The sequence below is a fragment of the Sparus aurata genome, chromosome 7 (genome assembly GCF_900880675.1).
Source record: "Sparus aurata chromosome 7, fSpaAur1.1, whole genome shotgun sequence".
Taxonomy (NCBI): domain Eukaryota; kingdom Metazoa; phylum Chordata; class Actinopteri; order Spariformes; family Sparidae; genus Sparus; species Sparus aurata.
In genome coordinates, this window is record NC_044193.1 from 26,336,472 (window position 1) to 26,363,395 (window position 26,924).

Here is a 26,924-nt window from a genome sequence, read left to right on the forward strand (position 1 = left end):
ACTGAAATGTCCTTGAACCAGACACTGAATCCCCACCAGCTGCAGAGCTGCTGTCCAATCGCTCAGCTCGGCCTCCGATGTCCCACAGGGGGGACTGACTTAAACAAAAGGAATCAATCAATATAAAGGTACACAGACCTCACCGGGCTGTTAAAGAGCAGACACTGGATCTCATTGCTACAGGCAGCAGTGAACCGGACAGCTCACACACACACACACACACACACAAACGCACACCTGCACATCCAGTGCTGCTGTGTCTTTAATGATATCATTAGGCAAAGTCTCCTCCACTATCTGGTGTTAAGACGCCTCAGAGAGAGCTTCATTAAAGAGCAGAGCACAGTCTCTGCCCTCTTTGTCTGCCCATACAGTACATGAATAGAAATGTGATTTTCAATAATGAAGCTTTTACTACAGTATTTGTGTGTTTCCTAATGTGTGTACATGTTTTGGTCTCCATTAAGAGGCCTGCATTGGACCATGGGTGTTAATAGACAAGATAGAAGATTGGTGTCATGGAGACCAAGTGCAGATGGGAAACCCCCCGTAAATCCTTCCTTGTCCTTTTCCTTCTTCTCCACTCTCCATCACCCTCAAACGCAACCCCATTTCCACTTAAGCATCTAAAGCTTGTTTATGAATGCCATATAGTATACCATGATACCCAAAAGACCCCTCCACCTATTGAGAAACAAATCTGTCTTCTTGGATCAGCCTCAGTGGATGGCAGTGTCCAACCCTTCCAGTTGTCTGCAGTTAACAAATGGATATTTATTGGCGTTCAGTTAGGGGCTGGGTGTTTGAAGACATGTCTCATTATGGAGGAAATGTGCAGCATATCGGGAGGGGAATGTGGTGTCATTTGATAAGTGCATCCATAGGCATGCCAAGCCACATTCAAAGACACGGGGGAACGCGGCGGAGGAGTGATATGAATGTGCGCGACTGTCGACGGTAACAGTTGCCCAGAGCAACCAAATTGCGCCGCCGTCGACCATCTTGTTTGGTCTGGATGGCATTATTGTTGACATCACATTTTCTATGGTACAGAAAAATGTACCATTTGCTCTTGATGTGGATTCTTCCTCCTGGGTGAATGAGAAGCAGGTTCAATAAATAGCAGAGGGAACATAAAATCTGAAGGGGTGAACACTTTCATAGGTGTATCCATTAGGACACGAAGCTTTAGAACCAAATTCCAAGAGCTTCTGTTACCAACTATATGAGAATCTAATTTGTAACCTTCAGTGATTCATTTGTTAGCATGTTAGTCATGTTAGTTAGTTAGTCAATTTGAACGTTGCTAATGCTAGCTAGCTAAAATAATGCTGGACGCATACTGTAGATCTCAGCCATTCTTAGGTTGTTGTTTTTTTCACAAACTACCAAGACTGTTGATCACTGATGAAACACAGATACCACCAACGGCGTTGTCCTGTTGGCTGACAAACGTGGTTAGAAGCTGGAACCAACCGCCAGAATTCTCACACAGCGATAAACAAACAGTCATTTTGGAATCGACAAACATCTTAAAATCATTGATTCACAATTATAACAATTTTTTAAAAAAAGATGTTTTTAAAGAAAAGAGATATTTATTTTATATAAATGTATACATATATACTTATCATACTACAAACTTTAAAAGAAATTATTTGACATGAAAATGTTATCAATATGACCTTCAAGCTGCCATTCTTAGAGCTCATTTTTCAACTTAGTGGATTGAAACTGCACAAATTTAGTGTACCACTCAACATACCGCTGAACAAGGTTCCGTTGCTGGTTATGTAATGACTAATGTCAATTTGATTTTGAATTAGGTTTTCCTACTTCTGCAGCAGAACTGTGAAGTTACAGTTTCATTCTGGCTCTCTATATAAATACCGCAAATCCAGCTTCTAGCACAACCTATAAAACCCTGTTATGGGATTCTGAACTAAGATCCCTTTTAAATTCCAAATTGATTTGCATCATCCCCACGTTAGAGAATGGCTCTTATCTGACACGAGTCAGAAAAGACGGAACAGATCTCCTTCTTCAATGTAATACCCTGCAAATGTTTCATCTAAATATAGTCAGCAGACATTGTTTCATCACTGTTCATTTTATTATAAAACTGCCACTTCTCTTTAGTGAAAAGTTAATATGTGTGAGCATGCACATTGTGTTATAATGTTAACCATTTCGGATATCACTTTCAGTAAAATATGGGGCATAATCACACGGACCCAATATCATTCCATTATAAACAAATAAAATATGGTGACCATTCTGTTAAATTTGGGAACCAAAAACGTGGTCGCCAGCCTGCCAACTGTTTTATAAACTTCCTGCTGGGCTCTGCTGCTTCTCTGAGATGTGTTTGCATGTGTGTGGGTGTGTGTGTGTGTGTGTGTGTGTGTGTGTGTGTCTGTTTCCTCACACTTAATTTTACTGCCATACATAAACAGGCATATAGTGGATCACACAGTACTGCCTGGCTCTGATTGTGAGTGTGAATGCATATGTGCATATCTGCATACTGTAAGCACTCACGCGCGGGGTTTGTGTGTGTGTATGCGGGCATGTAGGTGTGCCCACTTGTGTGTTCGCACACAGCTGTTATATAGTGGAGCCACGGCGGCGTGGGTCAGGATGGGCTAAGCGTTCCAAAGAGAGGAAATGAAGACAAATGAACAGAGAGGAGCTAAACACTCTTCCAGTCAGCTCCATATTACTTATCCTCCGCACCCCCTTCCTCCTCCTCCTCCCCCACCTCCTCCTATTTTCCCTTTCCCTCCTTCCCTCCCGCTCCCTGAGAAAATATTACAAAGCCACACAGAAAGACTCCCGACACGGTAATGAAAAGCGCAAAAGCGTGGCACTTTTTGTGCTACTTTCACGTCACCGGCAATTAATTCCACAGCGGCGGCTGGCAGGGGCCCGCGGTGTCATAATACTAACGCTAAAACCTGCGGTGCATGTACGCCGCCTATAAATTTGAATCTTTGTCAGGCTTTTTTTCCCCCCTCTCTATCACTTACCCATTCCACTCCTCACGCCTCTGTGTACATTATGTGAGCTTATGGCCTCCAAGGCACCTCTGAGAAAAAAGTTCAGTTTGATGGATAGGCAGCCGAAACCGCACTTTGATTTTCTGAAAATAACACAATCATATGCTACATTCACCTTTCGGGGCTATTAACAAAGAGAGGCTGTGATAAAAGTGTGTAGAATGTGTGTCTTTGTGAAATTGTGTGTGCATGCGGGACAGTGATGGAGGCAGGCTTTAAAATGATCCGGGCTGTTCTGAAATACAAGCGCCTCGTAATAGGCTCTGTTTGCCTCTTCACTCTCTCTTTGGTCTTTTGCACAAGCACCAGGTAAACCACCGAGGAGGGAGAGAGAGGGGGAGGAGGTCACTTTCTTACAATGACATCGCTCTGCGACCCCTTTATATTTTTTCTCTGGTAGGCTGGGAGGGATGCCAGTGAAAGAGGGAAGAAGGAGAAAAAGAAAATGAAGCGTTATGTGGCCATATTGATCGACAGGTCAGGGATATTGATCAGAGAGGAGAAGAGGAGGAGATGGAAAGGGGGGAGGGGAGGGCAATGATTCAGTGCTCTGTCTGGGCAAAAAAGAGCAACTGGAGGGGGTACCCCTATCAACTGCAAAGAGGCCCCGGGTTCAATATGAACGGGTGCAAAACTAGGGCAGCCACAGCCCGGCCAGCCCAGGCGCCTCCCTCGAGGAGCCGCTTTCATCAACTCCTCATGATGGGGAGAAGCTCCGTGCTCGATATTTCCTGCAGGAGCTTTTCAGCCGGGCACATCAATATTAATCTATATGCTTGAGGGGAAGATAATGCTCTTTACTTCCTGGATCTCAAAGTCACTTCTGAATGGAGACATGAAGAGAGATCCCCCATCCTATTTTCACTTTTCCCATATGGTGGCACTACCACCGACTGGCATGAGGCTAGTTGGCTCCCTTTCCTACTTTTTAACACAATTCAACACGCTTTTGCCTACAGAATTGGTAATTTCTCCTCCAAATACCCCGAATTCCCTTGGGTGACAAAGGCAGTGAGTCCACGGGCACCTCATTGTGATTAGGCATAGCAATGATGAGCATATGGAGGAGGCCGTCTCCCTTTTATCCAGTGCAGACCAGCTCAGCACTTGAGAGCTGCCGCTTCCTGGCTCGCCTTCCAAGCTCTCCCCAGGTTGTCTCTGAGTCTCATCCTGCTGCCATCTGCCACTGACTTGGGTTCCCTCCAGAAATGGTGGAAAGAAAAAAAAAACAAAAACTGAGCACCCTCTCCTCCCTCATAGTGGGAGCCAGCATGGAGGCCCAGTTTTCTCTCCAGTTCTTTACTTTAAAGAGAACTGTCGGTGGCTCGAGCCCCTTCCGGTAAGAGCGACCACTAACACTGAATTCTGGTCATATGGGAATAACTGGCAGGATGATTTGACGATTCATAGAAGTGAGTTGAAGTGGTCACATTTTCAAACCATCAAACGCCAAACCCTTCCACTGGCACTCAGCAAGCAATTTGAGCTCGTATTTTGCAGCAGAAAGAACATTGCAATGTCAAGGACGGAAAAAACAACAACCTGCAGTTGTGTTCTCCGTATTCGCTGAATTTCATGGAACTGTGATCACAAAGTAACTTCAAGCCTAAAAACCTCTCATTTTTGTTAATTCAGAATGAAAAAAAAAACCCATTATTGCTTACTTATTACCAGTGCAGGTGTTGAGGAAATCCAACAGAAATTAAGTAATCTCACCTGCAAATTGAATTTACCATCCCGGAGCTGAAAATGAATAGGCTATAATGTTCAGATACCATCATTCGCCAGAACACATGCGTCCAGAAAAATACAGATTATAGGTCTTTCTCTGGCTCTGCCGGGGGACCCAGTGGTTGAGGGTCAGTAAGTGTGGACAAAGCTTATTATTGAAAACAAATCAAACTAGAGTGGCTCTCAGTAGAGTGCATTCCTCCGCCATGGTCCAACAGGTCCCTTTTATACTCAATCATAGATACCAGCCACCTGTATACGCCCCATTTATAAAAACAATCAATACGGTATGCAGTATCCCATGAGAAATTAACCAAAATGTTGAAAAATGCCCAATCTCGAAATGTCTTCAACGGACCTCCTTGGAGGATGTTTTAATTATGTAGCTTTTTTAGCCCATTAGTCGCCTCTGTACCCATACTCTTTGCATGCAATTCAGTTTTTAGCGGTTTTAGCGAGACATAGGTATCGCAGAAAATTAAACACAGTTGATCTCTGCGACCCCTCCGTCTGCCAGAGAAATGCCTGCTGGATATCAGAAACCAACCCGATAGATTGCTATTGGTAAACAAAAGAGAGCCAGACAAATGGAGGTTAATCGGCAGAGGATGATTCAGAGAAAATACAAGACTTAAGAGGAAAACGTTGGTCTGTAGGGTGAAAGTCAAACGTCTGACCCTAAATCTCCGCCTGACTACATTAAGTGAACACTATTTCCTGCGCCAGTGTTGAACATTGGCACTCGACTTAAATCTTGTGCTGCAGAATTGTCCGGTGTGAGCTAAAGCCTTGAGATACCGGGCTCATCGTCAAGTATTGATTTGTAGTTCAAGTGTAATTTCCTAATGTTATTTTAAAATACCGACTTCTTTATTGATAGAGGGAACTGAGCCAGCGCACTTACATCAGTTTAAGCCTCTCACAATACCAGGATTTGCGCGGGGGGGGGGGGGGGGGGGGGCTGAGAACCGTAGATGCCGGTAATGATGGTTGTGATGGCCCAGATAGAGCTGACTGACTGCTTGAGGATAAAAGTGAATAGTCCTGCTTTCATCTGCAACTCTGTCAGACCTGTTATGAAGTGTCTGCTGTGGGGAAGTGCATCCTACAGTTTGTGTGATGCGCCCTCACATTATTTTACAGCATGGAGCCCGGACTCTTCCACAGTACGAAGCTCCGTTTTGATATTAAATTGTGTTTGAACCCTAAAATCTAGAGTTTCCCGCTTGTCAAAGCACATCCTGGGTGAAAACAAATTTTAGACAAGCTGATCTTCTAAATCGTTAAATCCTTATCAATCCTAACCAATTTTTGGCTGCCGACCTCCGTGATAGGCCGCTATCTCTTTCATAATCGGGTACGCTGTGTTGGATTCATGTTGACAAGGAATGGCTCTGTGCAAAGTCGGTGTCGCTGCCCAGTTCTCTCTCTGTTTTCTCTAGGAAACTGGAGTGGTTTGTAGTGGAAATGAAGCAGAGAAAATGTGCCTGAAAGCCCGTACTGTGCTAACAGTAACAGAGAAGCAAGTTTTACCCTCAGCTACTCCTCCTATTCCTACTCCACACACACACACACGCACACTTGTTTCTAATGTATGAAGTTTCGAGAAAATGCAACGCTGATGAAACATTTGATGATGGAGGTGAGACATGGAGTGAAAGAGAGTGGACTGCGTGAAGAAGACAGTCAAAGACAGGCGTGGAAGAGCTGACGTTATCCCTCGGCACTTTGATGTGATGTCTGCGTGTGCGTTTGTGTTCATGATTATATGCGTCAGCATGTGCGTGTCTTTGCAGCCATCTTCGGCACGTCTGTGTGGACGTCGTCTTGTGGGGAAGTGAATCGTCCCTTACACTCCCACACAATGGCGTCTTCCAATTAGCAAGGACAAAAAATACCACAGTGCGTGTGTGTGTGTGTGTAATATGAAAACCAAGTCTTCCTGTAAAGAGTCCATCACAGGTCTCTGGGAGGTGACGGTAAGCTCAGACGACGAGCTCCGAGACGTGAACAAAAGAGGGCTCCTCTCCTCATAATACTGGCTTAGCTGAATAATTGAATTCAGAAGCGCGCTGGCGGCCATGCTGGTTTTCTTCATGTATATTGCAGACCAGCAGTAATCTGTTCTCAAGGAGCATCTTTGGCTGTCTGCCGCTGAGTTTGTGGAAGAGATGTGAGGTGACAGAATAGGGCTCTGTCACCAGCGTCTACATTATTGATAGGATTGGGTGGAGGCAAGCTTGGAGAGAGAAGTGGAAGAAGAGGAACACTGTGAAGCTAAAAAAGTTTGTTCGTGCCAACACACAGCTTGATTCTAGTCCCCATGCCACTCATCAAGAAGAGCCAAGAACAACAGCTGATGGTGTTTGGGGTTGCATTTCCTGTAAACCACTTTGGGTTGAGCAAAGCTAGCAGGGAGCATTTTGCAAGATATGGCTACAATTTTAGTTTAGACATTCAAAATCTTACATTATCAGCTGAATATGAAGAAACAACAGTGGTGAAGTTTTGTCAACCACTATGTAATACCACTTTGTACTGGCAAGCAGCAATAGTCTGACAGCGCCCGTAAAGTATATGCCAGCTTTTAGAGTAAAAACTGAACAAAAATAAACTCAGAAAATGTCAGAACTGAAATGCTCCTGCCTCTGTTTACCTTACTGAACAGAAAGAGTTGTACACCCTCTAAATTCAAGTTTCTCTCTTTACCGAACTAATCAGCTTAATTGCCTCCTTAACTCATTGTAAAACATTCAAACAGGACGAAATACAATTAAACCAAAACAGCCTTAGTTTGTCTTTTTACAGCCACCATTCATTTGGTCGACATACATCCTCAATTCACCAAGTCAGATCTGTGTCTTTTCTTCCCCAAATTCATAGTCCTTGTTGGAGCTGCTGTAAATCGCCTCCTTACCGTATCCCCTGTCTTCAGACTGACCTCAGTTAGTCTTGGAGGCTGGTCAATCAGGCTGGTTGGATACTATGGGGGATATGCCCTGTTTTATTGGACCTCCCTCTGATTACTGGTCATATCTTACAAAATGCAGTGCCTTTGCCAGAGTTGGTGGTTTTAAGCTCTCTGTATCTTGAATACTGGAGAGAGGCATGATTATATTGGTTAATGATTTATGAGGAATTCCCTGTGAACACTTAAAAGGTTATGTATATCAAATTCATCTTTTCATCTGCCACCTGTGTTACGTAAAACTCTACCAAAATTCTTGAAAACAAATTAGTCATAACTAACAACTAGTTCAACAAGTTTTTTTCAATTTTATCCAGTGATTTTATGCCCCCAAGAGGATGAAAACGTTCTAATTTTGGACATTCTCTCTGGTGCCGGCCTGTTGTGTTATCGTCTGCAGGATATCTCACAGTGTAATTAGCAGATGGCATATTCCGTATGTGTTACAGCAAAACACGTCATAGGTTAAACGTCCCAATTTAGCTCTTTTAGTGAGTATGACTGGAGTGATGAGGAGCTCAGTTCCATGTGTCCATCGCCCTCACTGTTTCACTCTCACGACGTCTTTCTCTCTACTTTCCCCCCTGTTGTCTTCCTCTGCTCTCGTCCCTGCCTGATCAAGACAAATAACCAAGTGTTTTTCCTCATACACCCTTCATGTATTTTTCTCTCATAACAAGCGTGATTAGGCAGATGTTCTAAGCTGTCAGGGGCTGTCATATTTCCGGCCTGATTTATGAAGACGCCGCACCTGCTATTTTAGAGACCTAAAAGATAGCGTGAATACAAGAGAGAAGGGTGGAGGAGGATCTAGATGGTGATGATTGTCAAGATATTTCAATATCCACATTGCTTGCTTCATAACGAGATAAGTACTTAGGTGTTTTTGCTCCGCACAAATCTCAGTGAACCATAACTAATCATACTCCTTTCGTGGCCTTTATTGATTCCATACCAGAACACCCTCTTCCTTGCTAAATGAACGAGGGTCAACAGTTTACCAATAAATCACAGTGAGTGCGTATCCCATTATGAACACCATCTGTATTAGAGTTGGATGGCAGGCTGATCACGTTTCCACTCTCTACACAGCTCTGGGGTTGGTTTTGAAGCATATTTTGAAACCTCTCTCAACAAGGTCTTTCAGTCTAATTGCTTTGGCAATCACTGTTCTCATATGGCCAAACAAAGTGAACAAAGGGAGAACTGCTCCAGGGTTTGGAATAATTTCTCACACCCAAGTAGGTGTGAAAAATGCATTTGCTCCACGGTATGAAGAAGGTGAGAAACACACTGCTCTGCTCTGAGGAGAACTGGTTGATTAGAGGCACATTTAACTACATTCATTGAAATAAATGTCAGTCAGCTTCAAACATTTTTTATATATAGTTTTGATCACTGACATAAGATACTGTATATTACTATTACATTGCATGATGAAGTAGGGCTGGGCAATATATGCATGAGACGATACACGGTTTTAGATTTTGGATATCGTTACATCGTGATGTGGCAGTGTTGTGTTTTCCTGCTTTTAAAGGCATCATTACAGTAAAGTGATGTCCTTTTCTCAACTTTCCCAAAAATACTGCCTGACTAAAACTTCCCTGTATCCACTCAGTCATTAATCCACATTACTGATAATTGTTTATCAAAAATCTCATTGTGTTAATATTTTGTGAAAGTACCAACAGTCATCCCCACAAAATTGATGCAGAATCTTACTTGCAGAAGCTGTAAAACAGCACTATAATGAAGTACTGTAGTGCTGCAGAGATGCCCTGGCCTACAAATCTTGTTCTCCAGATGTGTGAAAGTTTGCCTGTTTGGTGCAGAGCCATCTGCAACTGTTTGGTCATCACACCATCTTACTTTTAATGTTTTTCTTCCGCAGTGAAACTGAACATTGTGATGCAAATCAGTTATTTGCACAAATCATGACTCATATCTCAGACATGGCTAAACTCTGCCTAAAAAATCGCAATATTATTACTTTTTTTATACATTAAGCAGCCCAAGTCAAATATATCGTGATAATCTGAGCATGTTTTTGAGGAGATTCACCGTACAGCCCAGATATATAGCAATATTGTTTTGATGCCATATCCCCCAGCCCTTTACTGGGTCGGCCTTCTTGTTTATTTTATGTTCAGCAATTGAAGAAAATGTTGCATTGTACCTAATCTTAACTGAACAAAACATAAAAAAAAAACATTATATGGTCAACACAAAAGACTTATTTAACTTAAACGGTAGGTCTACATTTTACATTCACATCAAGAGCATTTAGCAGACGCTTTTGTCTACCCCTGAGCCACAGCCACCCCGTGTCGAGAAGGACACACAGATGTTTTCCTGATTGGCTGGATGGCAGGATTTGTCCTCAAACTGTTACAAATCACTGTTGAAAGGGAAATGAGTTCTGTGATGCGAAGGTTAAGTTTTGGTTAGGTCTAAGCACATAACAAGGACTCGGGTTTCGGCAGATGTTATGGTTATTGTTAAAAAAAAAGCTACTGTGTTAATTTTAGAGGACTTAAAAGATAATGCTGAATGTTTGCTGGAAACAGAAAGAGCAGTCCTCCATATTAAACCACACATACAGTATGTTGGTTTGGGGCTTCTGATAATGTTGATATACATGCAAGGTCAGTCTCTAACCACATTGTAAAAGCTTTACTTATATTACCTCAATTCGTGTCTGTGGGTATAAAACTGCCAGCGTCTTTGCAACAAAACTCAGAACGAACCTGCGGGATGCATATTTGTGTGTGTGCACTGTAGCTCCTGTTCGTGTGTGTGTGTGTTTTTTTTGTATTTACACTTAATGCCAGTGGGACTTCATTAAAATTAAAAAAAGTAACCACAGCCAAGGGAGACTAGAAATAGCAATGACAAAATCTTAGAGCAGGAACAACAGTAGTCGCTGAGGTGACTGAGCAACAAAGTCAGCAGGGAGAATGCGTGGCGGATGGTTTTTAAAGACGCAGATCTTCTAACAGGCGGAGCCGCCATATAGCATATTTAGATCATGACTTATTGATTTCGATACGGAGATGTAAATAAGGAGAATGAAAACAACTAATTATGCTGTCTTTGAAACCAGTTGGAAAGAAACACACAGTGGGTGAACACTGGGAGCTTTCTTCCTTCCTTTCTGTTCATAAGAACCTGGAGGAAATTGTTTCTGCATCGATTATGCCGCGGCCCTCAGAGTATTTGCAGCTGGCGAGGATTCCTTTGACTCAACCGGATTGAACGATGGGGCACGTGTAGAAACTGGGAGGGATTTAAATTGCAGGTCTCTTCCCTCCGTCTATTCCCTCTCATCTATATTTCGGCTTTAACCTTCCCCTCACCTCCTTTCCTCTGTCTCCCGTACAGCGTTTTCTTCTAATAAAAGCTCGCCTCGTCTCGACTCGCACTGTCTCTAACTTTATCTCTCACTCTCCGGAAAGGCGCATTGGACTCGCGCGGGTCCTGGAATGTGCACGGGCGCGGAGAATGCCGCCACTTGGTAAATAAGTTCATGCTGCGTGTTAGCCAGGTCAGGGCCCAGGCGGCCGGCTGCACAAGTGTGTGTGTTACATCCAGCGAGCGAGAGGAGAGAGAAATTGATTGCCCCCTTTATGTGAGGAAATGAGAAAATACTGTACCAGCCTACACATTCTCTCTCTCTCTCTCTCTCTCTCTCTCTCTCTCTCTCTCTCTCTCTCTCTCTCTCTCACACTCTCACACTCACACACTCACACTCACACACACACACACGCTCAAAACTCTCCATCTCCAAGCGGAGAGCCGCAGAGAGAAAATAAACTAATGGCTCTTTACAGTTTGTTTTCCGTCAATTTGTTCATTCTGCTGTTGCCCTGATAAGAACAGCGAGGCAGAAAAAAAGGCAGGACAAGAGAGTTGTTGTTTCTCATCTGGAAATTCTCTGCGAGAGCCGCCGTTCTCTCTCTCCTTCGCCCCTTTTTCTTTCCATTTAACCGGTTTTAAAGAAGTGATTTTCTCATATCGAGCCGGTAAGGTGGGGCGTTGCTTTGTGAGCTGATGCTTTTCTTTATTTCACGCTGGGCGTTGTATGATTGCGGCGAGATCAATAATTGACTGCATTGGTCCCCTGAGGACCACTAACCAGAGATCAATAGAAGCCTTGTAGGGTTGCTTTCTCCCTTCAGATATTTTACCAGGCATAACTGCTGCCCACTGTTGTGTTTCTTACTTCGTTTATTTTTTTTCGCAGTGGCTCGGTGTATCACTCCTGGACTTCTGCTGTAAATAATGGAATTGATGGGCGAGGGAGGGAACTTCCCTGCAACTGTTAATCAATGCCGCACCGATCTATCGCCGCTCTCCACGCCGACGCAGCTCACCTAAAGCTCCCGCGCTCCAAACAGCCACGGCCAGAGAAATTAGATTTTCAAAATTAGATTCTCGCCCCAAAGCCGGGAAAGTGCACAATCGCACTAAATGAAGACTAACCATTCATTTAGAAGAATTACTGTGAGGAGATTCATGTGGGGATTCGTACAGAGCTGCACGTGTGTGTGTTTGTGTGCATATATAAGCCACCTGTGTGTATGAGGGAAAGTTTCCACTCCCCGACCTGATGAGGCAAGCCACCCTGTGCCGATTGCATCACTGGCTGTTGCCATAGCAACCTGTCCCCTCAACACGAAGGTCTTCTGGCGCAGCTACACCGACAGAGAGCCTGAAGCCCTCTAATAGAGAGTGGGAGAGGGGGGAGAAAGGAAGGGACTGTTTAAGGACGGGCCGGCCGATGAGCACATCTGTATTACTTAGCGTCAGCTGAAAAGAAAGGCTCCCTTTATTAGGAAGTAAGTGGAAGATGTCCCCCAGGAGTGCTAGAGCGTAATGAATTTAGACTCATTCAACATTAATGCGATGTCGCCTCGATGCCACCGAGCTGTATCTCCCTCCATCAACTTCCATTTCCTGATTTCCTGACAGCGTCGAGGTCATCAGTCAATGTGGAAGCCACCGTTTGCTGATTCAATCTGATCACAGCACAATCGGCTCCACCTTGAACGGCTTATTCAACGCGGCCGCCGTTTGTGCATCACCGCCCCGGCTGTCCTGGATAATTCAGCCGCTATTCTTGTCACCCATGTAAAGTTCGGTACCGTTAATTATTCATGCACACCTTTCCTCCCCTTCATTCCCTTCCTTTTCCCTCTTCTCCTTCTATCCTGCCCACTCCAGCCGAAGCGAACCGGACTACTGTGAAATAATTCAAAAAAAACTCCCCCCCCCCCCCCCCCGTGGAGAATAGAGGGTTCCTTCCAACAAAGTAGCCATATTGAGTTTGTCAAGGTGATTCTGTCAGGCCTTATTGGGTCTGAGCGCGTCCATGCTTGCCACAACAGACCGTTTCTCTCCTTTTCACTCTGTTTGAGGTAAATGCAACAAGGCAGGAAAACAATGAAACTGATAGAGCATTTCACCACAAACACGGGCTGTAGGGACATTTTCTTCGCAGAGCAGAAACAATCAAAGTAATAGGAGCTACCGGTTTTGGGGCACATTTATTGAATCTGTGTCCGTCTGAATCCAAGAAAGCAACTTGCACGAAATGTTGCATGGGTGATTTATGATGACGTTTATACACCTGTTCTGAATCCTGAAGCATCAGAATGTGTCAGTACAATCGGTGTAAAAAAAAGTGCCAGCAGACAACTGTGCCAAACTGCTTTCAACCCGTAAACCATGACATTTTTTTCCACAGTGGCTTTGATCACGATCCGTTTCCTTTCATAACCCACTGACGTAGAGAGAGCATCCTCTAAGCATGTCATATTTAATGGATGAGCGGTCCAAACACAGGATGAAATGTTACCTGGGCAAGACGTCCGCCTTGACGAGCACAGACCGGACATGCTGTCTTTTCCCCTCAATGGGATTTTCTTCCACAGCCTCCGAGAGAAAGGGGGAAAAAAAACCTGGCATGGAAATGAAGCTTTGAGCGCTTCGGGGCTGGAGATTACCTTACACACTTACGTGGACCGGTGAATGTGGCCGCACACGTGAAGGCACTCTCAAAAAGGCACATTTGCACAAAGAGTTGCGCAGCTTACATTCATGCTTAATTTTAATTGTGCCCACTCAAGTCTGTATACAAAAGCGCACACCTCTGCATGCACTTAAGAGCTGTTTTACTAAACGGTTTTACAATCTCAAGGAAAGCCAAACGGTGAAATGGAGTATTAACTTTCATCTCTATCGGAGGTGTTGCACGGCAGCTGTCAATAGTGAGCGCAGTGCAAGAGCGCGGCAGTGCAGTCAGCCCCTCCATAATAAGAGAGGCATTTATTTTTTATAATGTTTCATGTCATCGGCTCGGCTCAGCTAGAAGCTACTTTCTCGCTTGGACACTTCAGCGGAGCGGACTCCATGTTGCTCCCACACGCGCACACACACACACTCATACACACATATAGTATACACACAGATACATGCGCATTTAAAATCCACACTACTTCACCAATCAAGTGAGAGAAAAGAATCTCCAAAGGTCATGTCTAGTCCCAGTTGTTCTCATTATAAGCACATCTGTCAGCTGGAAGCATCTATATCCTGGCAATAGATGAGGGTAAAGCTTTCATTTTGATATGTTAAAATGTCTTTAGAATTGCTAAGGATTATGGATAAATGTATCTGATGGTAAAGTGGCTTTGACTCTCTGGATACATAAGGGTCCATTATTTATTTATATATATATGTGTATATGTGTATATATATATATATATATACACATATATATATATATATATATATATATATATATATATATATATATATATATATATATATATATATATACACATATATATATATATATATATATATATATATATTAATGTGGCTTTAAGGCTAAGGATGACATCGTCTAGGATTTAGTTTATAAACATTTAAACAAAAACCATTATGTGACATTCACCTAGTTGCCATTTCATTTAAAAACTAATCAGTAACTAAAAAAAATGCATTTTGTTAATAATCTACATCCGAGCAGTTTGCCAGGTGGCAGCCAGAGGAATGCACAAGGCCAATGCTAATGCTAATGCTTGAAGTGGCCGTCATTGGAACTCCCATAATAAGCCACTAGTGCTACGCGTTAATTATTATGTAATATTAATATTATTACTGAAAATGATTTAAAGGCTATATTGTAACATACAATATATATCTTGATGTTTTTATATCTCTTCAGATGCACTTCATAAATGCTAGCAATGCTATTTTTGGCCGAAATACCTTGATATGGATATTGCCACAATACTGTAGGTATGATTATTGGCACTTTCACTAAATGTTAATAATATAAGATGTTTGAGAGATAATCATCAGTAATGTGGATAGTGGGTAAAAAACAAATATCAGGTCACATCGACATTAAAATCTTGTTCGCCAAGGCGAGGTCAAAACAGCAACATGAAGGACACGGCAAGACAACAACAACAGCTTGCGGACGCAGTTTATAAATGGTAGACTAGCCTACATGTTTAATGGCCGTCTGTGTTTATTTCATTTTATGCAATAGTAGGACAAACAACACCACACTCGTGGGGGAAAGCTTTGGCTTCCTGGTGAATACGTTCCATCACAGCTGTTGTCTTTGTAAAATAATACCTATCTGTCTGCGGGACATGTCCACAGGAGCCTCGCTGTTTTTTATTATTGTTTCTGCACTCCCAGAGATCCCTTGTCAATCAAACCGAGTCAGGGCCAGCAGTGTTCTTCAAATACACTGTTGACAAAGTTTATGTCCGTGGTGTAATTTTCTTTTCAGCCAGGGCAGAAAACACTGTTCATATTAACCACCGAGGCTTTTTTCTTTCTCGTCTAAATAAACCGGATGTGTCAGATATATCTCTTCTCAAGTACCAGGAGGATTCCTCGCAGGAAAGAAGTCTCAGTACATAAGTATGCACTTTGTACACTCGGCCCACAGCCTGCACTCGATACCTTCACTTTGTCAGAACCCTCAGCACTGGTGTCAGTCTTTTGTCAGTCGGCTAAGCTCGAGGCTAGAGTGAGATTTTCTTATAGGGAAACATCTCAGCAGAGACGTGCTTACAAACCACTGCTGGCATTCTTGATTTGTTTTCTCTCCAGGTGGTATATTCGCTGTCAGGGTGTACAATATGTATTTTTTGTGAGTCATTTTAATAACATCATTAACAGCATTTGCCTTGTGTCTGTTATGTGCGGTTGTTAACAAACGGGTGACACACTTAAAGCACAGAAAGATCACAGTTTCACCTGCAGCCTCGCACTCTGGTGGAGTTTTTCCCCCCCTGTCATACTACTACCCCCCCTCCCCTCTCTTGTACACATCTGACACAGTTCGATTGAATTTCACCTCTTGTCACTCCGCTCGCATGGCTTCGCTTCCGAGCCACCCGCTGACACTCACATGCACAAACACACAGACACACAAACTCGCGGCGCGTGGTGGTGCGAAGCGATGGCGGTGCAGTGGGCCAGTCATGACAAGGCCTTCATGCAAGCACCTGGCTCTGTGTGTGTGTACGTGTGTGTGTACGCGTGTGTGTGTGTGAGACACCTAATGCCTACACCTCTCAGACACACGCACACTGTCAGGAATACAGATGCATTCATGGATAGCTTCGCGCACACACACAACACGTGTGCGCGCGCAGACACACTCGCACTCCTTTTTCCCCTGGTACAAAAGAGAGTGAGCTCAGGTAGCTGTCAGGCGCTCTCCCACAGGGAACAGTGGGCAAGTCAAAAACAGCCTCCTCGCCTGTCACTCCACACACACATACACAGTCACACACACACACACAGTCACACACACAGTCACACACATACGCAGTCACATTCACACACTGTGCTTCGGAGCGAGGAGAGAGACAGAATGAGATGCCTCGGGCAGATGCTGGACCAGTTGTCTATGCTGCACACAAAGAGAGTGTGTGTACGTGTGTGTGTGTCTATCAGAGCGCCTGTCTATCCAGTAGCCCAAAAGCCATCTGCCAGTGAGTCCAAGTGGACATGCCGCGTTGCGTTTAGTCCTGGCCTGGGAGCCAGTGATAAGAAATAGCTGTGTGTGTGTGTGTGTGTGTGCACGTGTTGTGTGTGTGAGTGTGTGACATGTATATCCTCGGCAGTGACACTGCTTGTTCGCCCCTCCAACCGGGAGGACTTTTTCGAGTGGACTATTTTTTTTTTTTGTAATGTGTTTTCGTCCATTGATTTACGATCAGGTTGGCTACCTGTGAGAGCCTGGCATCTCTTTTAACCCCCCTCCCGGGGCCGAGGCAAGGACGTCACGCCAGCTGGCTGCCAAACAGCCCTCAAAGTGGGCGCAGAGCCACAGCAGCTGTAGCTGCCACAACACGGGTCAATTACTTTCTAAGTTGGTGTTGTGTACACACAACACGGGCGCACACGCTCGCAGGTACTCCCTGTTTCACACTTGATCAAAGCTGAGCAGTCAGTGGGAAGTTTTGGGATCAAGGTCTCAGCAGTTGTCGTGGCTTGACTTGAAGCGTGTGGCTAGCCTTGGTTTGTCTTCATTCCCGCCCCCTCCTTGTAGTCCGTGGTGGTTCGCTGATGTCTCAGAGACTGGGATGAAAATAAACTGTCCACGAGCCTGCTGCCTGTGGATCGATGTGGACGTTGTTGCTGACTTTTTCAAATTGTCAACCTCCGAGCTTTTCCCAATTCTGCAGCGTGGCTCAGCACGCCCAGCAACACACTGCGCTCGCACTGCATGGGTGGACAGATTCTCCCTGAATGAATTGAGAGCATCTGTTTGCTTTACGCCAGGATCACATTTAATCCCTGATGCATTTGTGTCGCTGAACTGTGCTGACGCTTATTGAGACGAGTCTGCTCAGACGTGCCTGTCTGGCTCTAACACTTAAACTTTCTTTGCGTTCACTCGTGAGAACTCCTCTGAAAACACATTAGTCTTAGCTCGTTAAAGTGTTAAATTGCATATGCATTGTGCAGGTTTGTGGTCAGAGTCAGACAGCTCTGAGCTGCTGGTCCTGACCTTGGAGTTGTGATAGAAAGCACCAGTCTGATCCGCTGTTCTTACATCAGTCCTAACACCTCCACCTTGTTTTTTTCTTCCCTGTCTGGCAGGCTGCAGAGGGATGCTGTGTGGCTTCGGCGCTGTATGTGAGCGCGACCCGACTGACCCGGCCAAGGCTGAGTGTGTCTGCAAGAGAGTGGATTGCCCGTCCTTGGTGGCGCCTGTGTGCGGCTCGGATTCGTCCACCTACTCCAACGAGTGCGAGCTGGAGAAAGCCCAGTGCAACACTCAGCGTCGCATCAAGGTGCTGCGCAAGGGACCCTGCTGTAAGTAACACCACCCGCCTACCGGCTAACCGACCACTCTGGCAGAATGTCTCTTTTAACACCAGATCCTGTCTTTTCGAGTCTGAAAATTGTTCTTTTTGAAACAAATGGTAAGTTGTTTGAGATGAATTCACGCTTCTTCAGCGTACAGTGAACCGCCACGAGCAGTCGAGGCAGTAAAAGAAATCCAGATGAAAGCTGCAAACCGAGAGCTGAACAGAGCTTTCTCACCAGACGTGGTTGCCCTGCTGCCGAGCAGAACCACAGAGGCGCGGTTCAGCACAGGTATCCCCTGCTGTGAGGAAGTACCGGAGTTGCTTGCCATCGCAGATTGGCTCGGAACAACGAGGCTGAAGCGTATCGCCGTTGTCTCATGCCAAAAAAAAAAAAAAAACAAACAGAATTTTTCAAACATTTCCCCAAACTTTTCCTCAAGTCATCTGCCTTTTTCTGCCTCGCCGTGCCCAATAATTTGCATGAATGCAAATATGAGATTTAATTACTTGATAAAATGGAAAGGAAAAGCCAATTTAAATTTTGACATTCAAACCCTTTGTATGCTCATTTGTCCTTAAGAACAAAAGTTGTGCTTTTAAAGACAATGGAGGTTGAGCAGACTGCTCTGTATTAATGAGATCATCACACTCCAAAGGAGACGGATTGATATCAGTCTTCAAAGACCTCTGGCATTACCAGAATTTTTGATGTCAGCGCGTGTTTTTTGAAGTGTTACCATTAGTACATACAGAGTCTGAACATCTTGCGCGATCAGATTGGCGCCTTTGATCCAGAAAAGTCGATCCCAGAAGTCCACTGAATCTAAGATATTTCAGAAAAGCAATCTGACCGCAGACTGACACCATTAAACCTCTGTGAGAGCTGAATTTAAGATTATAGGTGAATAAACTGCTTAAAGCGTGGCGAATTTGGAGGTTTCTGATGAAATAATAGACACAGGACGTGGGATGTCAGGACAAAATCAGCCAAACACAAAGCTGCGGGCCTCCGAGTGACGCTAAATTGCTTGTTATTGTCAAGTAAATGGATTTCCATTACACCCTGCCCTAATACAACAGGCTTTGCCTTCCTATCTTTATCCCCAATACTAAAACACGTCCCCATTGTGCCCAGTCTATTGTCTTTCCAATATGGCTACGCTCCCGGTGCTTAAGCGCCACCTGCACCCTCACAAAAACAAAGTGTGCCACTCACTGCTCCCATTGGTGGCCATGCAGTGTCTATTTCATCCTTTAGCCCCCGGTGGGTGCCTGTGTTCCCGCTTTACCTCTCACTGCTTCTCCTCAGCGAAAGCCCATCAAGATCCGGGGCTCTGAGGGGAGCGGCAGATTCCTGCCAAAGCTGCAACATTGCAGCAGCCTCAATAATAACTATAGTGTTTTGTCAGCGGTGCGCCAGCCTGCCAGTGTGGGCCCGCTGCTAATTCCAGGGGTCTGATTACAGTGCCGGATTGGACCTGGCAGTAATAACAAGCTTGGTGACTGCTCACCACTGGCAGAGAGGAAATAAAGAGATATAAAGGACAAGGAGAGGACAGGAGGAACAGAGAGTACAGTGGAGAAGGAGAGGGGAAGAGGGAGGGGACGTGTTGAGAAAAGTGTTACAAAACGGGGGGGAACGAGTGAATGGCTGAACAGAATACATGAGTGGATCAAATCCAGGGAGAGAAAGTAGCTTGAGTGCTGTAATGGTGGTTTATGGAGGGCTAAGGCCATCAAAAGCACCGTAATTACCACTGGCAACAGCCGCAGGCAAGTCACAAGCAAAAAAAATAAAGTAAAAAAAATAATAATAATGATGATGCTAATGATAGTATTGCTGTTAATAACTACATGCTCACCACCAGAACAGGGACTTTCACATCCGCATCAGTGAGTCAGGAGCAGTTTTTTTTTTTTTTTTCCTCTTCCGTTGCCTGCATTTATCATGATGAGGCCAGTACTATTGAGCCTTATGGTAAAGCAACTGCAGTTAAGTCAGATTTGTCATGTACCCATTGACGCTGACTCATTTTCACAGAATGCAGATTTCTCGGCATTGTAACTTTGGAGACAGGAGTGCTCCGGGTGTTTCGTTGCATTTAGTATATTTAGCTCTTGTTCTTGTTCCGAACAGAGGGTCAACGTGCACACTGCTGCAGGGTCCACGCAGGCTTACCTCCCTTCACTCCTTTGGCTGTGGTCAGAATTAATTTATCTTACAGTAAATGCTGTTGTCCTTAACACACAGTACACAAGCCTTGTTATATTTACCTTTTATTAAGAATCAAAAACACTTCCCCTTAAAGTTATGTCTGTTTTTCCCCATGGTATTAAACATGGTATCCAATATCGATAAATTGCGTCTATCCTGATAGCTTTGCTGCCGTGAGTACATGTAAGAAGGTAAACAATGAAGAATTCCATAACCCCGCTATCTTTGAAAACTGACAAGTGACAAATGACAACTGCTCTCGTGGAAAGTGTCCTCAAATTCCCTTTTTTGTAGAAATTCTGACATCTCCTTTCTACCAGCGCACTATAGTCTTTGTTGCATTGTGCGTTGCAGTGAACCAGCAGTCACCTTCAACCATGTGCCAGTCTACGAGTTTGCTGACCGTCGCTTTTATTGCAACGGCCGCGTTGAAAGCGGTCGCGCGAAAGCGAAACGTTTTGAGAAGGGTGAGGGTGAGACCAAAGAATCGAGTAGGAAGCAGTCATATAGCCGGATGAAAACCAACAAAAAACAATCAAAGACGGTTTGAAGTTTGTTTGTGGCTGAATTGAAGAATGTTTGTATTGTGCTGTAGGTAGAGGTATATATATATATATATATATATATATATATATATATATATATATATATATATATATATATATATATATATATATATATATGTAGCAGAGTGCAGGATGGTATATGTGCATGTCTGCCAGGATGTGTGCATGCGAACGAGAGAGAAGGTGTTCGGAGGTCAGGGGAGGCCGAGTGACAGGTTCTCATTCTCTCTCTGCCTCCAATAAATTCAGCCGGTACAGAGGGTCTGGACAGGTCAGTCTTGCTTAGATTATGGAGTTGTCAGTGCTGATGGAGGAAGAGAGCAGCAAAAAGTGGGAAGGAGGGAGAGAGAGCTGAGCAAATGGGAGCTTTTAACTTTAAGAATAGTGTGGGCGGCTGGATTGGTGCTTTTGTGCAAAGCCTCGTTTGACTCATTCGATTTGAATGGCGGGTTTTCATTGGGGTAAGTGAATTGGCTACCGTTCTGAGAAGCCGTCATGTCCAATTCAAATCAACTCGGGAGTCTTATCTGGCACTCGGGAGAGTGCAGCCACAAAAGAAGTTCCTCTTCCTCGCAGATTATCCCCTTTTTTAAGGGACTGGAGTTATATGGAGCGTGATGTCAGCAGTAAATACAAGTCTGTGGCTCAGGGTATGTTTTAGCAAACAGGAGGAGAGTATCAGCTGCAGGTCCCTGACATCTGTAGGAGGCTGCTATCTCTGCATTTCACAATACGGGCAAGTTCAGAAGTGCTTAAAGTTTCAGACTTTAACTTTTTTTAACAGAGGAATAAAACATTCTTCCTCTCAAGTTAGTCCCAAACTACAGGATGATTGGGCGGCATTTGGGTCTGATGCGCCCCTCCGACAATCGCACTGGTGTTCTCATTTCGCTGTTGGTCTGAAGAGATTACCTGCCCCGAAGAGACCAGAGCTATTCCCAATTTAAAATCCTGTAGTGTAAAAGGAACGGCGACGTAATGTAGAGCGACGAACACCATGGGACCATATTTCAGGAAATAATTTATACAGTGTGGTGAGAGACAATTTCAAGAGACTGTACATTGTTAGACTACTCAGTTGCATAAATTATGTCTTCTATTTAAAAAGTCACCGTAACCCACTGCCGAAACCCGTTAGCTACCTCACAAAACTGACTTAACTCTCCTTCTGCATAACTGTAGCCGTCAATCTAGACTAGACTTGCCGTGATGGTCACATTTTTTCATGCTGTTTGTCCGTCGAGGTTAAAGCCCTGTTGGCCTTGATGTATACGGAGCCATTTAGCACAAAACTAAACGGTACTTTACTATCTACACAACTCTACTAGTGTGTACCAGGCAACACAGATGAAAAGCTCAATTATTACTCTTTACTCTTCAACACACTCAGGGGTTTGACAGCTGCAATACAGACTTACTTTGTCTGGTATGTCCAGCAACTCATAGTGGCTAATGTCAAGCCAAACTTTAGGTCATCATTGCTCTGTGACTCACATTATTGAGTCTGTCTGTTGACTCCATGACCTTTGTCTTGTTGCTTGCAGCCACGGTGGCCCCTTACTCACATACTGTAGCTCTGTAATGCTACATAGGTCTTTAATCTCCCGTGGTAATTCAGTAGAATGTTCACAATCCTTTATGTGCCTATTTTAATGGAAAATTTCAGTTTAGAATACCTTGGTCTTATTGTGACTATCGGTGATTGTGCTCGCCAAGTAAATTGTTGAGATTTGGCATCTTTGCCAAAACAAAGTGGAATGAAGCGGGATCGGTCACATGATCGACAGGTTTTAAACAAGAACCCAGGTTGGAAATGAAAGATACACAGAAACATTAGGACACAAACAGTTTACGGACCAACTTCCTGGCACTCCTTTACTTACCATGGTCATGTCAACACAGCCTTCCTGTGCATTGTGGGACCCAGACTTTGTCAGACATGTTGTCGTGTTCCCAGTCACCCCATCGTGACAGATGCCCATATGTTTCCCTTCTCCTGGCGGTACAGCTCAGCTTTGCTCAATTTGGCACAACAGTGGCAAAAAAAAAAAAAATCCCATTTGACCACTTTCATTTAGCGCCTGACTCGCAACACTGACCTGGCTATTACAACCGTGACGGTGTGAGTCTCACTGCGAGGCCAGGCAAAAAAAACGACCTACACGTTGTTAAGGCGTGGGCACTTAGTTGCCCCCAGTGCTCTGCTCTAATATTCATATAACCTGGCCCCTAATGGTTCAGACCAGCTTCTTCATTATCTTCCCGTTGTTCTAGACGGATGATTTAAGATGGGCGAGGTCACGTTTTCCGGCGGTCAAGCAGCCAGGCGGTGAGCAGATAATGGCCTCTGATATTATGGAAATTAAAAGGAGAAGGCACGCTGAAATTGGCCCAGCAGGAGTTCCTGATAACAACACAAGGCGAGGAAGGAAAAAGTGGTCGGTTAAGAAAAGATAGAACTCAGAGGCACAAAGAGAGAGAGAGAAAGAGAGAGAGAGGGAAACAGCCAGCAGAAGCATTTTCTGGTTCAAAGAGACAAGAGACATTTGGGCAACTATGGGTATGTGTGTGCGCGAGTGCCTGTGCGTATATATCCAAGTGCGTATGGGCGTGCACGCGCCACAATCAGCTAGGGAACGTGCACCGCGTTGGCTCTCCTAATATTGAACTTGGAGCGAAGTGGTAAATACACTCCCTCTCCCAGAGAGAGCCACAGAAGTGCTGCAGAACTCATCTTGTGTGGCCACTCTAGTGGAACATGGAGTTTTCGTTCTTTTTTTTCCCTTTCTATTTTTTTCACTTTTTTTCTTTCTCTTCTTGAAGAACTGCAACAAGTATTGCAAACAAAAAAAAAAAAAGTGGAGTGTGTGTGAGCGAGGTGACTGGGGTTCGAGAGAGTGATCAATGGAGATCGATTTCGCGTGTGCATGTGCGCGCGAGTGTGTGTTCCTGAGAGTCGGCTGTCAGCACGGCCAGCCGCCTCAGTCCGCTCTCCGCTCTCCACTCTCTCTCTGCTCTCTCTGTGCTTTAGAGAGAGCATTATCTCCCCGGCACCGACACACTCTTGTGTCCTCGCGGTGAAAGGAGAAAGGCATCAGTACTCTACACCTGCTGCTCTGTCTGCTCTAACACACTGCAGGCAGTCGGAGCCGATACAAGGAGGATGTGAACCTCTCCATCTTAAAGTAGAAGTATTCGGCGCAGCCACAAGTACTCAGTTGTAATCTGTATTGAACATTTCAGAGCTTTGCGGGGATTTGATGCAGTCGCATTCCTTTTCTGCATTTATTACCCGAATGGATCAAACCCGTCATGCCCATATATAAATAGTGTGCATTTGTAAATACGTTTCATGGCAAACATAAGGCTGGAAAGATTGCATTTCCCATCAGAACCCTTTTTTGCTCCAACTTATCATTCTGAAGTAAATACTGATTGCAGGGTGTAATGGCCGTAGAGAAACGACACCATCCGTGACGGAAAAACGAAGGCTGAGATACGCAAAGGGAGTGAGTCTGCCATCACACAGGCAGAACCGGAGGAGGCATTGTTTTCTTCGGTGGTCGTTATCCCCAGGTAAACTGTGGGACCACTAGAATGACTCTGGACTAAGCGAAAGGAAAAGAAACCGGGCTAGATCAAGAGAACTTGGACGGGCATTTACTCAAAGGAGAGCGCTCGGTGTTGTTTGAAAGGCTGTTCCCTCGTCGATGTGTGTTTTCCCTCACCACCGGGACTTGAAAAGGTGTCAAACAGGCATTCTGTCGACTGTATCAGCAAGTAACCAAACTTATGGTTTTTCTTAATACCACGGGCAAACACTTGGAGAGAGGCGGGTTGAAAGGTTCATGTTAACTGTAATTATATGCAAACTTTTTCGTGCTTTATGCCAAACAACTTTGGTGAACCCTAGCCTGTCTGTAGGGAGACAGGAACCCAAAACCTCCCGTCCTAGTTTCTGAGTTAATGAAATCCCAGCAACCGTTACGTCTTCTCCTTTGCTGAAGCACATTTTTCCCTCATTCGGTAGTCCTTATTTTTTTTACTCAGTTTGGATACACTTGCAGATATACAGAATTTAATGATACCATATATTAGAGCTGGCCCCGAGGCTCACGAAGCGTCTGCCATTGCCATGGTAACTGGCGTTCGAGTCAGTACACGCAGGAGGGTAGAAGTCGCGTCGGCTGCACTGAAAAAGAGGCAGCGGACCGATGAGGAGAGCCAGAAATGGAGCTCCCCTGATGAGTTCTAGTGATCGCAAAACCTGTGCACATGAAACCCAGTTAGTCACAAATGTGGTCCAGCGGGCACGGGGCTGTGAAGAGCACAAGCTCGACCCTCGATGCTCGACGCTAGCAACTGCGGTACACTTGTTCGCTTGTGAAGTTGACTTTTGAGATTTTGGATGCAGGACAGGGGCTGATGTCTTACGTCCGCTACTCGTCTTTCATTAGACTCGTAATTATAAAAATATACATGTTTCAAGGTGAATTTACTTTTTGAAACACAATTATCAAAAAACACATCTATTTTATAGAAAGGAGTGTTGATGATGAATCAGGGAGTCTCACAGCTTGAGGAATGAAGCTGCTTTGAGTCCGGTGGTACACCAGCGGACACTTCTGTATCTCTTGCCAGATGTCAGCAGGGTGAACACACTGTGGCTGGTGTGGGTGTTGTCTTTTAGTATCCTTCTGGCTCTGTGCAGACATTTCACCTCACCCATATCGCTGACGCTCTGTAGATGGGTCCCATGATGTTCTGGGCAGTTTTGATCACCCGCTGTAGAGCCTTCCAGTCAGGATGCTTTTCTATTGCTCCTCCGTGAAAGTTGACCGGAATCTGGCTCTGGAATTTAGCTTTGCTAAGTTTCTGTAGGAAGAAGGAGCCTTTTCTGTACTTTCTGTACCAGAGTGGTGATGTGTGATGACATATCAAAGTATACGGGCAAATAACGAGTGCAGGTTTGATAAATTGCCCCAAAAATGTTGTTGGATCCTTCCTGCTCAGCTCTGATGAGTATGAAACCCTAAAAGTTTATGTGGTTTTTCCCGAAATGTTTCGTTCAGCTGTGTGAGGTGTGCGCCCTCTGTCACTACACTCTTTGATAAAAAAAACTTTTATCCTGTAATTTATCAAAGTCTTTTCTGAACTATTGTTGAAAGAAAAAACTTTTGCCCAGAGAAGTTAAAAAACGCCCCTGGCCTGAGTTTGGTACCCCAGCCGTACTTTTTGTCTTTAGTTTTTTAGCTGGTCTGACTGGTTGTTAAGGTGTCTGGGCCGGGCCGGGTAAAGCCCTGATTTATCTCCTCATAGGACCCAAAAAGCCGGCAGGGAGGGAGGGGTTTCAGGAAATCTCCTGCAAGCAAAAAGACCTCATTCTGCAGCAGAGCTGGGGATGAAAGCCAACCTGCTTTATTTCTCCTTTACTTTCCGCTTCCACTCCTTCCTTTTCCTCTCTTTCTGCTCATGCTCCGACGATCTCTATTGTTACCCCGGTGACACGCCCGGTTGCCCCCGCTGACAATGAGCTGGTGGTAATAGCTGTAGATGGTGGAGATGACTTTTGGCCGTGCCAGAGCAGATAACAGTGTTCTGCACAGTCTAACTGACGATTATTTATCTCTGCCTCTGCAAATACTTTCCTCTTTTTTTTTCTCTCCCTCTCTTCCTTCTGCCCTTCCGCTCTCCCCCTTTCCGATCTTCCGCCAATCTTCCCCTTTCCCCAAATCCTCTCTTTCTCTTTCCTGCTCTCCTTCCTCACTCCCTCCTCCTCTTCTCGTCCCCTTCATCTCTTTTACCCTCGCTCATTTTCTGTTCTTTTTTTTCTCCCTCGCCCTCCCTCTTTTTTCCCCCGAGTCTATTCTTCAACAAGTCTCTCTCGTTTCACCTCTCCTTTATTTGCGCGCTGTTGGGCCGGCCAAAAATATCTCCGTCACGCTTCCCCCCCACTTCTCACTTCCATCTCTCTCCCTCCCTCACGCCCTCTCTCCTTCCTTCGCACCCTCCCTTCTCTTCAATTTGCCT

The 26,924-nt window shown here is 44.7% G+C and overlaps 1 protein-coding gene across 10 annotated transcripts in view; it reads left to right on the forward strand.

The window, feature by feature from the left end:
• agrn (agrin) overlaps window positions 1–26,924 on the forward strand; it is a 279,643-nt gene that overhangs the window by 139,996 nt on the left and 112,723 nt on the right. For all 10 annotated transcript variants that reach the window (XM_030421898.1, XM_030421897.1, XM_030421900.1 and 7 more), the window contains one exon: window positions 17,902–18,117. In XM_030421898.1, coding sequence (XP_030277758.1) covers window positions 17,902–18,117 — 216 coding nt within the window. The remainder of the gene's footprint in view (window positions 1–17,901; window positions 18,118–26,924) is intronic.